Source organism: Triturus cristatus, chromosome 4_1 (assembly GCF_964204655.1).
Source record: "Triturus cristatus chromosome 4_1, aTriCri1.1, whole genome shotgun sequence".
Lineage (NCBI taxonomy): Eukaryota > Metazoa > Chordata > Amphibia > Caudata > Salamandridae > Triturus > Triturus cristatus.
Window position 1 is genome coordinate 83,048,259 of NC_140585.1, and position 14,543 is coordinate 83,062,801.

A 14,543-nucleotide genomic window follows, 5' to 3' on the forward strand; every position below is an offset into this window, starting at 1 on the left:
TCTGAACTCTGATGTGGCTCAAGGTCTCTTTCAGCAGTGGGGAGAGCCTTGGTTAGATCTATTCGCCACATAAGAGAGCGCGCAATGTCATCAGTTCTGTGTGTTGGAATTTCCATGGCGGCATTCGCTAGGCGACGCTTTTCGTCGCGAGTGGAGTTGCGGTCTACTATACACCTTTCCACCTATACCACTTCGACCCAGAGTGCTGAAGAAGATCAAACGCGACCAGGCCCAAGTCATTCTTGTGGCTCCGGACTGGGCTCGAAGAGTATGGTATCTCGAGCTACTCAGCATGGCTATCGATTCCCCTTCGGGAGGATCTTCTGTCGCAGCACCAGAGGGCGGTCATCCACCCAAACCTGTCCAGCCTCCACCTCCTTGCGTGGAGATTGAGGGGTGGCAGTTGATGGCTTTTGACCTGCCTCCCGAAGTTTATGATGTAATCTTGGCAGCCAGGCGTCCCTCCACTAAGACGGTATACGCCTGCAGGTGGAATAGATTTGTGGCATGGTGCACAGCAAAGGCTGTGGATTCCTTTTCTGCTCCTCTTTCAGAGGTCCTTCTATTCCTCCTTTCTTTGGCCCAGCGTGGCTTTGCTCTGGGCACTATCAAGGGCTATCTTTCGGCCATTTCAAGGCTTCCAGATCAACCTTCCCTATTCAAGTCCCCGATTGTAAATAGATTCTTGAAAGGCATTACTCATCTTTTCCCTCCTGTTCAGTTCATAATGCCTCAGTGGGACTTGAATCTGGTTCTAACATATCTGATGTGTGCTCCCTTTGAGCCGCTTCACAACTGTCCTTTTCGTTTTCTCACTTTGAAGACAGCTTTCCTGGTGGCCATCACCTGTGCCAGAAGAGTGAGTGAGCTCCAGGCTCTTAAGTCTAACCCTCCTTTTCTCTCTGTCCATCCGGACAAAGTGGTTCTAAGAACTCGTCCATCTTTTTTGCCGAAGGTTGTCACTGCCTTTCATATCAGGCAGACCATCACTTTGCCCACCTTCTTTCTGCCTCCGCATCCCTCTAAAGAGGTAGAGATGCTCCACCGTCTGGACCCAAAACGTGCGCTCTCATTCTACCTGAACCGCACACAACAGTTCCGGGTGGATGACCAACTCTTTGTTGGCTATGTGGGCGCCAAGAAAGGTCGGGCCGTGCACAAGCGGACCTCTCTCGGTGGGTCGTTCTGTGCATAAAGGCTTGTTATTCTTTGGCTAAAATGGAGTCTCTGGTTGGGCTGTGCGCTTATTCTACCAGGGCGACGGCAGCCACTACTGCTTTGGGATGGGGAGTTCCCTTGCATGACATCTGTCAGGCAGCTACGTGGGCCTCGCTGCACACGTTTACCAAGCATTACTGCCTGGACAGCCAAGTCCGGAGAGACGGCTTCTTTGGCCGTTCTGTTCTCCAGGACTTTCTGGTGTGATCTTGGTTCGCAGCCCCACCACCGGGGTTGGTATTGCTGGGGTATCTATCACTACGTGTTTCTTTCAGATGCACAAGTTACTTACCTTCGGTAACGATATATATGTAAGAAACATTAGTGTGATAGATTCCTTACCGCCCCACCCATCCTCCCCGTACTGCAAACTGATTTATAGGGTTAAGGTCATCCCTTTCAGGGCCCTAGTTTCATGGCACCAATGGTGAGTTTCTTGCATGGCTCTGCGTTCCTGTCATGGAAAGTCATGTACAGAACTGATGTCCGCGCGAGGGCACGTCGAAGTAGCTCCAGCACCATCATCCCGGCGCCAACGACGCACGCGGAGCCGCACGATGACGCCTACCAACGCGCAGGGGTACTGCTGACGAAAACTTTCCGGATCTTGTCTGACGCCTGGGGGTAATTCTAAAGTAAGGAATCTATCACTACTAATGTTTCTTACAGATATATCATCACCGAAGGTAAGTAACTTGTGCTTTAGGAGGCACCCAGATGCCTAGAACTCCGATTCAACGGATCCAGACAAAGTGGACGAAGAGGAGCTGTTAGACGAGAACTAAAAACTGCTGTGGATTTTGGGCACAAAACCCTGTCTGCCTGTACCATTCTCGACATACATGAACTAGTGACTCGTCCTGTAGCTGAGCAACTAGCAAGAACCCTGGTAGACTGCCAGCCCCTGCAAATTGCCAGCAATCTCCCTTAGAGTAGAGGAGCTACTTCCCTGCAGTCACCGAAGAAGCAAAGTTCAGTTCACAGAGTTGAAGCTTCCAGGTCAGCCTGACATAGCAGCCCCCCAGGAAGAAGAACCTGTTCTCCTAAAGGCCAGATGATGGCAGAACCAACCGGACCGAGGTACCAGACCCCTTGCAGCAGCCAAGGCCTGTTTAAGTCCAGCCAGGACACACTGCACCGAGACTGGGTAGCCATCGAAGGACATCAGCACCTTAGAGGCCCACTTTCAGAGTGTTCTAGCAGTCCTCATTTTTGCACCCTCAATGGGCGAGACCGACGATCACAAGGCCCTAGGCTGCACAGAACCCAGCCGACCTTTCTACTCTGCACTCAAGCGCTCTAGCCCGGGTACTGATGAACCAACTGTAACCTCTTGTTCCGAATACCCTTGTGACCTGAGCCCTCTGTTCGGAGCTCCCGGACTTGTCCCCAAGTCCCCCTCTGCAGCCTGTTTTTAGGTGCACCCCTTCTTTCCACCGGTATAGCGCGCAGAGCTCCCAACCTGACCAGCACCTCTGCACCCGGATGCCCCGGGGCAGGTAACCAATAACTGCTGGTGGTACTTTGGACCTTGGCCCCCTATTACCTTGAGTCCCAAAAAAGACCCCCAGAAATCGACCTTAAATAACTGTATGCAACATATGCCTTTTCTCCCATGGGGAAGAATTGCTGCATAAAGATGCATTTAAGTGAACATTTTACTTACCCTTAAAAATCAATATTTAAAAAAGTTCTTACTTGATAACGAAGTTTTTGTTATATAAATGTACATAAAAAGTTCTTTTTTTTCTTAATTGGTCTCGGATTTATTCTTGAGTGTGTGTCTCATTTATTGCCTCTGTGAGTACAACAAATGCTTAGCACTACCCTCTGATGGTCCTAAACTGCTTGCTCACACTACCACAACAGAGAGCTTTCAGTGTTCTCATTTTTGCCTCTGTAAACCATTAAGGGTTGCCTGGACACTTTACAGAGTGTACCTCGTTTAGGTCCACTACATAAAGAGCCAGCTTCCTGCATTGGTGGTTCAGCTGTGGGATACAAGACTTTGCGTTTGCTGATACCACCTGGTCAGTAGGTGACTCCTCGAAGTAAATCCACATCAGTTAAGAAAGAAACATTTCTCAATTTTTGTCTGTTTTTTTTCTCTCAAAATTTCTAAACTCGAACTGTTAGGGCCTTGGTTAATTCCCCAGGCTAATTGTATAAGAATTTTAAAAGTATCCTAGACAGTTAGGCCTGTAAAAGTACAGGTTGGCAGGTTTTTACTAACTTTCTAAAAAGGTTCCAACTGATCTAATACCATGCCTGAGGCAGAGGGTACCAGGAGCTCAATCTGGGTCTGTACAAAAAACTAAGTTGACCCTACTTAAGGACCTCTGCACAGCATGGAACCTTCCATGGGGTCTAAACCTACAAAGGCTCATATACAGACCCTGCTTGCAGAGAATGATAGAGCCATGACAATGGAAGAGAGCCCTAATGACACAGGGGTGGAGATGTCAGTGAGGATGACAAGTCCTCAAATTCCCCTTCTACCAGTCCCTCCACTGGGAGTGACTCTGGTAGTTCCCTAGATGAAGTAGATGAGGACGATGAGGACAATGCATATCTTCAAAAGCTAGCTAGGAGAAAAGCATTAGAAGCTAAAATCTTAGTCATAGAATAAGAGAGAGCTGAGATTGGCCTAGTACCCATCTCTGGTGGCAGCCAAAACATAAATTGGAAGAATGATGAAGCCTGTCACTGAGTGAGGCAGATGCTGAATCCTGTGACCTCATTACCTACTGTCGCAATCCTCTACAATACATTTTGTTAACATTTTTTGTAGGGCCTGGCAGGTGCCATTTGCTGCTGGGCCGCTTGTTTCTCACATGCTCTTTGGCTCATGCTTGAATTCTTTTTTTAGGCTCGAGCCTGCGAGAGCATACGATAGCGCATGCATCTCACTTGCAAGACACTCTTAAATACAGAAAAGGGCTTGGAGCCCACCTGTTGCTTACGATCATTTGGCTTGCGTGCCACTCTTCTTTACAGCCTCGTAATTCATCAAGTAAGGCCTAACATCATTTCCGTTCCTCTCTGTGGAGTAGGGACCAAGCACTGATTGATTCAAAGTAATCAGTGCCCGTCCGCTGATCCCGATGTCTTTGAGGTACTATTTTGTTCTGTTCAACTTTTAGTGCCCCGAAAACAGATGGCGTGTGACTGGCAAAAACTTGTCTAGTAGGACAAATAAAATTGCAAAGATTTATTTTCTATAGTCAATTTTCTTTTATTTTGGCAAGTCTTATTTTGTGTGCGCTGTTACCAAAAGATGAGGATTAAGTTATTGCAAAGTGACATTGTTTCTTTCTTGTGTGTAATTTCTGAAATTATGTTTTAACACATAATCTTACTGTACACCCCAATCCAATCCTCGGTAATTCACCCCATTTCACCCCACACCAATCCACCCCACTCAATCCTGTCCCCCCCCCCCCCCCCACTCAATCCTGTCCACCCCAGACCATTCCAAACCACTCCAAGACAAACCATTCAGCCCAATCCACCACACTCGGCTCCAGTTGGCCCCACTCCAGTCCAAAACAATCTGCCCACTCCCAATTTTCTGCTCTCCAATCTGCCCCACTCCAGTCCAAAACAATCTGCCCCACTCCAGTTCAAAACAATCTGCCTTACTCCAATCTGTCCCCCTTCAGTCCAGAACAATCACCACACTCCTATCCACCCCACCCCAATCCTCCTCACCTCACCCCAATCCTCCTCACCTCACCCCAATCCTCCTCACCTCACCCCAATCCTCCTCACCTCACCCCAATCCACCTCACCTCTATCCACCTCACCTCACCCTAATCCAATACACTCCCTCCAATTCAGCCCACAACAATCCAATCAAATCTAATCAACCCAACTCAACTCCATTCCACTCCATCGCAATTCAATCGGCCTCAATTCAATCCACCCCCACTCCAGTTCACCCCACCTCAGTACAATCCAATCCACCACACTGCATTCCAATCTACTCCACTCCAATCCACCCCACTCCTTTCCACCCCACTGCAATCCAGTCCACCCCACTGTAATCCAGTCCACCCTACTGCAATCCAATCCACCCCACTCCAATCCAGCCCACTCCAGCCCAGTGCAATCCACCCCACTCCAATCCACATCACTCCAACCCACCCGAACCCAATCCACCCCATCCAGTCCACACACTCCAATCCAACCCACTCACTCCAATCCAACCCACTCTACCCCAATCTAATTCCCCCAATATACTCCAGTCCAATCCACCCCAACCTACTCCAGTCCAATCTACGCCACTAACTCAATCCACTGCAACCCACTCCACACTATTCCAACCTACTGCACTCTGTGCCACTGCACTCTTGACATGCTGTGCCACAGACCCACTGAACTCTACTCCTCTCTACTCAACTCGTGACACTCTACTCCCCCCTAGTTCCCCCTACTCCACAACACTCTACTCCAACAAATCCAGTCTAAAACCCTCTCCTCCCCTCCCCCCATCCTATTCCACTCTAGGCCACTCCACGTCACAAACTATTAGCCATGCTGAACAGCAGCCACACTGGTGTACAACATGGCCAAAACACATTGCCAAAGCCAGTAGTTTTGTATAGGCAAGACCCATTGGCTTTGCCAGTGCTTGATTTTTCTTGTTTACTGCTCCAAGTAGTGGCAACTGCCACCTTGCAACGATGAATACAAATTAAAAAAGAAACAAAATGGCAGATGCTTCATGTCTGCTGCATTGCATCGGCAAAAAACATTTGCAACGCCAATCTGTCCAAAAAGCAAGACCTATTGGCTTTGTCAATGTTTATTTGTAATTCCCTTCTTTCTATTCTCTCTCTTAACTCATATTCACTACTCTCTCATTTTCTATATCTCCCTTCGGCATCTCCTCTTACATTTTTCCCTGTCTTGAACCCTCACATTTTTCAGACTTCTCTGCTTTTACCCATTTTCTTACTCTGCACATTGCCAGTCTGCTTTATTTCCTCATTCTCTTTCCTTTGTGCCCATTAGGCGATGGAGGCCAACCAGCAGGCAGATGAGCTGAAGGCTCAGTTGGAAACCCTACAGAAGAAACTGCGCAGTATCCGTGAGGAGATAGTTGAAAACAGTGTCTCAAAGGAGAAGGACACCTTTAACTACAAGCGTGCGCAGGTTTGTGAACGGACATCTTTGGTTCTCCTTCCTTGCTTTACCTTCACCCTTCGAGGTAGCTTCTGCAGGTCTCTCCCTCATTCCATTTGTTGCTTTTGTGCACTGTTGTCAACCCTCTTGGCATTATGGGTGTAGTACAATTGGATCCAGGAAACTTCATTAAGTATTTTATTAAATCCCTCACTTGTGCATCTGTGTTCCCCCATCTTTCCAATTCTTAGATCCCTGATATGCTTTATCTTTCCTCCCTCTTCCAGCATGTAATGAACCAGTGTTGGATTAGGAACCCGTTATCACTCCTGTCATGCATCACTCTTATTCTCTGTGGCTGTAATTGTTTGCTTCTCTTACAGGAGGATATCTCGCGGCTACGGCGGAAGCTTGAGACCACCAAGAAGCCAGATACAGGACCAAAATGTGATGAGATTTTGATGGAGGAGATCAAAGAATACAAGGTGATTATAAAGGCCCCTTGATACATCCTGCCTTTTAGGACTAAGCAGTCTTTTCAGTGCAACTCCGGTTCCCATCTTTGCTCTCTTTGTAGCCTGTTCTATATTTTCCTGATAGCCCGCCTCTTTGGCTGCCTTTATGTTCTTATCCGCTTGAATTCATTCCAATCCCTCATTTGTTGCCTCTCTCCCAATCCTGGAGGCCTCTCGTAGACCTTTTCTACTCTGCATCCTTTAACTCACCCCCCATCTCTCAGACCCCGCAGTGTCTCTTGGCTTTTACTGTTGCCTGTTTGATGTTCTCTCTCGCCTTTTTTCACACTTTCCCCTCTTCTCTGTCTGTGTTTTAGCTTTTCCTGTTCTGTACTTGACCAACTCTAACTTATGCTTTCTTTGTGCTGTTGTCTTCTTTGCTATCCTCTTTTATTCATCGTACCACATATGTTCCCCTCACTTATTTTCTTGATGAGCACTCTCTACATTATTGCCCTTTCTCCTCTCCACTTATTTATTTTACTCTCGCACCCTTCGTTCTCATTGTGCCGTCTTCCTTGTACCTCTCTGATCTTCTCTCACACAACCTTTGCTTGATGTCCGTCACGCGTGACCTTGTTCTCAATCCTTTCTCTTACCCCTTCCATTACATTATGGTCTGCTGTTCCATCTCAGACCTTCTTGCAGCCGCTCATCTGCACCCTACCCTAAGGTCTATCTAGTTCTCCAGCATTGGATCCTTGATAGATTCACCATTGTCAAGCTGGGAATAATACTCAGCAAATCTATCAAGATAACAAAGCTGAAGAATTCTAGTAACCTAGCCTCCATTCATTATCATCTTCCCCATACTCATTCCTGTCCTGTGTGTTCTCGCTGTCTTCCTCCTCCAGTCTTAGCCCCATGTATTTTATACCCGTTCAGATGTTCACTTTCCTGATAAAACTTCAGGAGCTCTGGGCCTGTCTCTGTACATTGGTCGAAGCAATGCCAGAGAACCCAGTCAGTCCACAGTGTCATTGAAAGTGATAACATACAGGGTAGAACTTGCATGCTCATTCTCTGAGACTCAGATAAGGAGTGAGATGCACAGGTCTGATCATCAGGTTAAACGTGTCCCATGATTTCTGTTTTGCTTCTGATGATTTCTGAATCATGGCATTTACAAATCTTTTTCACGGAGAGCATTCTGAGTGTGGACATGAAAACAGCGAGCTCCAGATATTCACCTTGGAGTTGTGTACTGAAGGATAGGTAACCAGCTGTATGGCAGACGTGAGGATCCCTCACACTGGAAGCGGCCATGCTTCCGGTCTAATGAGAAAAGAGTGCCTCTTGCTAACTTTTTTTTTTTTTTGAAAAACTTAATTGTGCTGAAAACCAACAGTACAAACATGGGCCTACAACCACCAGGGCCGGCCGCTAGTATATGTATGGCAATTACGTGACGTCACAAAGCAGCGACTGATCCCCAGAGGCGCAGCAGGATTACAAAAGTTATTCTCGGCAACTCAGAAGTTAGGCAGGATATAGATATTTTAAATTTTAAAAGAAAAGAACGAACAAAGAAACAAAAACCAAAAAAACTCAAGGCGAGAAACAGTCTAGACGGTGTCAAGCGCCGATGGGGGGATCCCACCATACCAGGTAAAGAATCAGGAGGTCAATACAGATGACCCGGGGGGGAGGCAGCGGGGAAGTCAGAACAATCAGCATAAAGAGTACCGTATTCCGGGAACCTCAGGATCAGGGGGACAGAGAAATGTCAGAAGTATCTTCAAAAGGGGGCGTACAAATGTTACCTCGGTAGGCGTTCCACTGACCCCAAATTCTACCCCACGCCCCGGGCTTGCCCCGAACCAGATATACCGTCTTCTCTCTGAACATGCACCAGTCCATGTTCTCCTTCCACACTGACACGGTGGGGGGCCGTCGGGAACCCCAAAGCTGCGCGATATCCCTCTTTGCAATCATGTTCCCAAGTGCCGCCCACCGGGCCTGGGCAACGTTGTAATCATTCGGCTCCCATACATTCAGCAAACATCGACGAGCCTCAGGCAACAGAGCGACCCCAGTGACACACTCCATTACCGCATGCACACGGTGCCAATAAGCCGCAACCTCGCGACACTCCCAAAGGATATGAAGAAAGGTGGCGCTCATTCCACAGCCGCGCTTACACAGCCCATCCGAAGAAAAGCCCATCACAACCAAACGAGGACCCGTCACATAAACACGGTGAAGAATTTTAAGCTGGACAAGACAGAGACGGGCAGGAATGGCGACCTCTTTCGGGGAGGACACTGCAGACTGCCAGTCCTCGTCGTCCATCTCCAACCCGTCTCCGGTCCAGGCCTCCCGAAGATGCACATGGAGGTCCGCCCGATTGTTGATTAATTTCTTATAAATCAAAGAAATCGTACTATCGGGCAGATGACCATCAAGTATACAGTCCTCGAGTGGTGAAGCTGCGGGGACCGTGGTACCGGCCTTGAAGACCGACAGCAAAGCGTGGCGAACCTGTGCATACCTGAAGAACTCCCTCTCACTCAACTCATACTCACTCTGAAGCACCGCAAAGGATTTGACCGCACCTTTCACCCAGAGATCCCCCACTCTGCTAATGCCAATCATATCCCAGTTCTCAAAACCTTTCATTGTCCAGATGCATCCCAACCCGTCCGACGCAACATACGTACCATGGTTGATAGCGGACAGCTGGGAGGCCCAATAGTACCTCCTGATGTCCGGGAGCGCAATACCCCGTCATACCAGGGGAGAGTCAGTTTTGCAAGAGCGATACGAGCGCGACCGTCCCAAATAAGTCTCCTCTGTAAACCCTCCACCTCCCGGAAGTAGGCCGCCGGAATAATATCAAAGGAGTTCTGGAGTGCGTAGAGCAATCGGGGCAGGGACATCATTTTAAAAAGTGCCGCTCGACCAAGTGGCGACAACGGCAACCTACGCCACCGAGCCACATCCAACTTCAATCGCCGGAGAGGAGGAAGGAGATTATGCTCATGGCGGACCGCTGGGTCCAACGATACGTAGACCCCCAAGTACTTGAAACTGGATAGCGAAATTTGAATGGGAAACCTATTCGGCAGGGGGGGAAGGCCACCGGAAATAACATACACGCAAGATTTAGACCAATTAATGATCAGCCCGGAGTTTTTCCCGAAAGAAGTGAGGACGTCAAAAAGGACATTAAGGGATTCACACGGGGAGGTGAGGTACAAAAGAATATCGTCGGCGTACAACGAGACTCGGTCCTCAAAGCCAGGGGCCCACTGAATGCCCTTTATCGACGGTTCCCATCGGAGCCAGGCTGCGAACGGTTCTAGAACAAGAGCAAAGAGCAGGGGGGACAACGGACACCCCTGCCTAGTACCCCTCCCGAGAGCGAAGGGCTGGGACACCCTCCCATTGACAACAACCTGAGCTAGCGGATCCGTATATGAAAGTCTCACCCAACTAATAAATCCCGCCCCGAAACCGAACTTCGCCAGTGTGGCCCAGAGGTATGGCCATTCTATCGTATCAAAGGCCATCGTGGCGTCCAAGGAAGCCAAGATGGCCGGCTCGGAAAGAAACTCTGCCCTGGCGAGAACGCCATGCAAACGCCGCAGGTTGAGAGCAGTGTTCCGGTGCGGAATGAAACCAGATTGATCCGGATGAATCAGGTCACAGATAACAGCGAGTAAACGATTAGCAAGGACCTTGGCGAGAATCTTCGGTTCAGCATTCAATAGGGAAATGGGCCTGTATGAGGCACAACGATCACGAGGCTTGCCCTCCTTAGGAATCACAACTATGGTGGCCAGACGCTGGTCACTAGGGAGGGAACCAAGCTCACGCGACTCCAAAAACATATCACGGAGAAACGGTGCGACTTTATCTGGGCGCAATTTGTACAATTCAATGGGCAATCCATTGGGGCCCATAGCCTTACCAGTACGAAGGGAACGAATCACGGTAGCAATCTCGTCGGCTGACAACGATGCCTCCATGCACTCTCGATCCTCTTCAGACAGGCAAGGCAGCGTAGTGTCCCTCAACAAGAAACGAGAGTCATCCTCATCTCTATTGGACACCGGGGAGTAGACCACACGAAAATAGTCAGCAAAACACTCCACAATCTCGCCAGGGTCAGTCACACGCACACCGTCGGAATTCTGAAGCACAGGGACCACACGGTTCACTCTCTCCTTCTTATCAAGCCACGCAATCAGTTTACCCGCCTTATCCCCAACATCATACAGTCTACCTTGCTGTTCCCTGTACAGTGTCTTGGCGGCATCAGTAACAAGGGATTTGTATTCAAACTGTTTCAAGCTAAGGGCGTGGAGCCTATCCTGGGTGACACCTGAGTCTAGTTCAGCCTCCAACTCCAGTATTTCGGCCTCCAGCCTCACGACCTCCCCACTCCTAGCTTTCTTGGTCTCAGCTATTAAAGAGAGGGCCTATCCACGAATAACAGTTTTGAAGGCTTCCCACAGGGACACTGAGGACAAGACAGACCCCTCGTTCTCCAGGAAGTAGTGGTCGAGCGACTTAATGAGGCTGTCGCGAGTCTTGGGGTTGCGCAGATGCCAAGGGTTAATGGGGGCGATCCGCCCCGCGGCTTGCGTCCCCGTTTCGAAAAGCAGCCACACAGGGGAGTGATCTGAATTGCCCCGGGCCAAGTGTCGAACCTCCCCAACGTGGGTGGACTGGGCCGCGGGCATGAGGAAGTAATCAAGCCTGGAGAGACTCCCATGAGCCCCAGAGTGGAAGGTGTATTGACATTGCGTCGGGTGCATTAACCTCCAGCAATCCACCAGACCAAAGGTGTCCAAAAACCCACCAAGCCATGATTGGGAAACGGGAAGGGCCCTGGGGGGTTGACGATCCAGATCGCCGGATAGCACAGAGTTAAGGTCTCCACCCATGAGGAGAAGACTATCGGGGAGTTCCAGCAACATCCGACCAACATCAGAGAAAGTGGAGGTCTGGAGGCCTGGGGGAACATATATCGTGACTAAGGAAAGGGTCTTACCCTCCCACCTACCAGTTAGGGCGGCATAACGCCCTCTGTCGTCAAGGATGACATTATCAGTCTCTAGTGGGAGGGAAGACCGGACAAGAATACCAACCCCTCTGGAACCAGTGGTGAACCCGGAGTGTGCGACCAATCGGTATCCCCACCTATTCATAGCATGACCCACATTGCCGACCAAATGCGTCTCCTGCAGGAGTACAACATCAGGAGTCAGACGACGCAAATATTGCAGTACAACACCCCGTTTGATACGATCCCCCAATCCATTGACGTTCCAAGATATCAACCTCAACCCACTACCCCCCATCCCCACAAAAGTAGCAGGAGTCTCCCCACAGAGAGCAGGACACCTGAAGCAAAGAAAGAACCAATATGCCGCCTTGAGAAAAGAAAACACGAACACAAACACCCCAACCAAAACCCGTTACAACTCCCCCCTCCCTGCACCCCTGCAGACTATAAAACCACCCCAAAATGCAGTGTGCCTGTCGCTCTAACAATCCCATTCTACAAAAAGACCCCGGAGGAGGAGAGAGGCCCGTCTCCACCCACCACCCAGACGCGAACTACTATAAGACAAAATATACAAAAGAGGTAGACCCCAACTGAGCAATGTCCGATTGTCAAGGTTAGGGACCGAAAAGTCACTTCTGTGGAGGCTCACCACCCTCGGCGCCACCAGGGTGCCCCGTTCGATCGCCCCGACCAGGCAGGGAATCCAACCAGTCACTCACATTGTCCGGTCGTTCGAAAAAGAAGGACCGTTCCTCATGTTCCACTCGAAGCCTGGTAGGGAAAAGCATAGCATACTTCAAGCCCAGGTCCCGGAGACGTCGCTTAACCCCCTGAGAGCCCATCCTCTGTCTCTGAACAAGTTGAGTGAAGTCCGGGAAAAAATTGACAGAGGAGTTTTCAAATTTCACCGGGCCGTGCACCCTCGAAGCCTGCAAAATCGCATCACGGTCCCTGAAATGAAAAAGTTTAGCGATGATAGGCCTCGGGGGAGCGCCAGGCTTGGGCTTACCGCACGGGACACGATGTGCACGCTCCACAGCGAAAAACTTGCTGAGTCCAGAAGGGGCAAGATGGGTAAGGATTAGGTCTTCGACCAGGAGGTCAACAGAACGAGTCTCGGGAATCTCCGGAACACCTATGACGCGGATGTTGTTGCGTCTTGCCCTGTTCTCAAAATCCTCCAGCCGATGGGACATCAAGTCGTTGGCCGATTTCAGAGCGCCAAGGTCTGTTCGAAGTTCCGACACATCGGCCGTGAGGCTGGAGGTCTTCAAATCCAATGACTTCACCTTTCGTTAGTTTTAGACAGGTCAGCCCTGATTAGAGTGACATCGATGGCGACCGTGTCAATTTTACGAGCCAGGGCCTCATACTGCTGGCCGATGGTCTCCTTCATGCCGGTGATGGCGCCCATAATGTCCTGCAGGGACAAGTCAACAGGGGCAGATGGGTCTTCTCTGGCGTCCTCCGGGGTACTGCTGGAGAGCCCGGGGGATCCTTTGGCTTGAGTATAGCGGTCCATAACATTTGTCTGGAACTGTCCCCCACGAAGAGACGTCTTGGTCTTCCGCTTCTCGGGTTCACCCCTGCCCGTCATGGTGGAAGGTGCACCCCGGAGGGGCCCGCAAGACCTAGTGAAAATGGCCGCTGGCAGGTCGGGCACTTACCGGCCAAGAAGCTGGCTCGTGGGGTCCAGAGAGAGTCGCAACTTGACCCAGTACGCTGTAATGAGGAAGCAGCGATGACACCAGAAGGAGGCTGGATTGGTCCCCGGCCGAGCGAAACAGACCCTCAATCAGACCATGCCAGAAACCGAAAGCGAAACCAAAAGTGGGGATACGGCCACTGATGAGGTCCCAATGCCGTTGTTGTTCAACTACGTCCCAGCTCCACAGATCACCAAGTCCCCTGCACGGCCTCAAGGTGGGCCTCAAAAGTTCAAAGTGCTGTAATTTGGGTCGCCCAAGTCCGATTCAAATTCTGGAAAGAGTTATGGACTCAGTCTAGGTTCACCTTCGAAAGCCCGTCCGAGAAATCAGCCTCTTGCTAACTTATTGTCCTACCGGTTAGCTTTAAACTGATCAGATTTGTATACGCGTTGTTTATTTTGTTTTAATTTAAAATTGCCAGCAGTAGTCAGCGCAGCAATTTTCGTGGAGCTCATGGTTGTGCAGCATATTGGGCATATTCCATTTTATTTCTATTTTTACTTACTGTGGCCCATTCACTTGGAGACCATGGTCACAGAAGGCTATTCGGTACATTGTCACGGTTTATGTAGGAAGATATGCTCATCCATTACTCTCTTAACCTTGTTCTTTCTACCTCTTCCCATATCACTGTTGTCTTTCATCTGTCTTTGTCCTCATTTTGCCTTAGTCTCTCCCATGTTTCCCCACACTTCTCTGCCTGCACACTTTTGTATGTCTCCCTTTCTCACTCATCGCTCTGTCCCTCATAATACGTTGTCTGCCTTGTACTCCATTCCACAAATCCTCATTTTGCCTCTGTTATGTTTTTTGTTTCTGCCCCCCATCCCAGCTTACTCAGTCGCTTTGATTCTCCTCTCCCAATGTTATGCCTCCCTCCCTCATTCTGTTCTCTTCTCTCTAGCTCTTCTTTCTATTTTTACTTCCATGTCTTCTCACTCGTTCCCTTGTCATCCT

At 49.5% G+C, this 14,543-nt stretch overlaps 1 protein-coding gene across 3 annotated transcripts in view; it reads left to right on the forward strand.

Annotated features, from left to right (window-relative positions):
- The window catches only part of RNF20 (ring finger protein 20), a 217,566-nt gene that overhangs the window by 197,858 nt on the left and 5,165 nt on the right, over window positions 1-14,543 (forward strand). For all 3 annotated transcript variants that reach the window (XM_085651686.1, XM_085651687.1, XM_085651685.1), the window contains exons 18-19: window positions 6,235-6,375; window positions 6,729-6,830. In XM_085651686.1, the coding sequence (XP_085507812.1) occupies window positions 6,235-6,375; window positions 6,729-6,830 (243 nt within the window). The remainder of the gene's footprint in view (window positions 1-6,234; window positions 6,376-6,728; window positions 6,831-14,543) is intronic.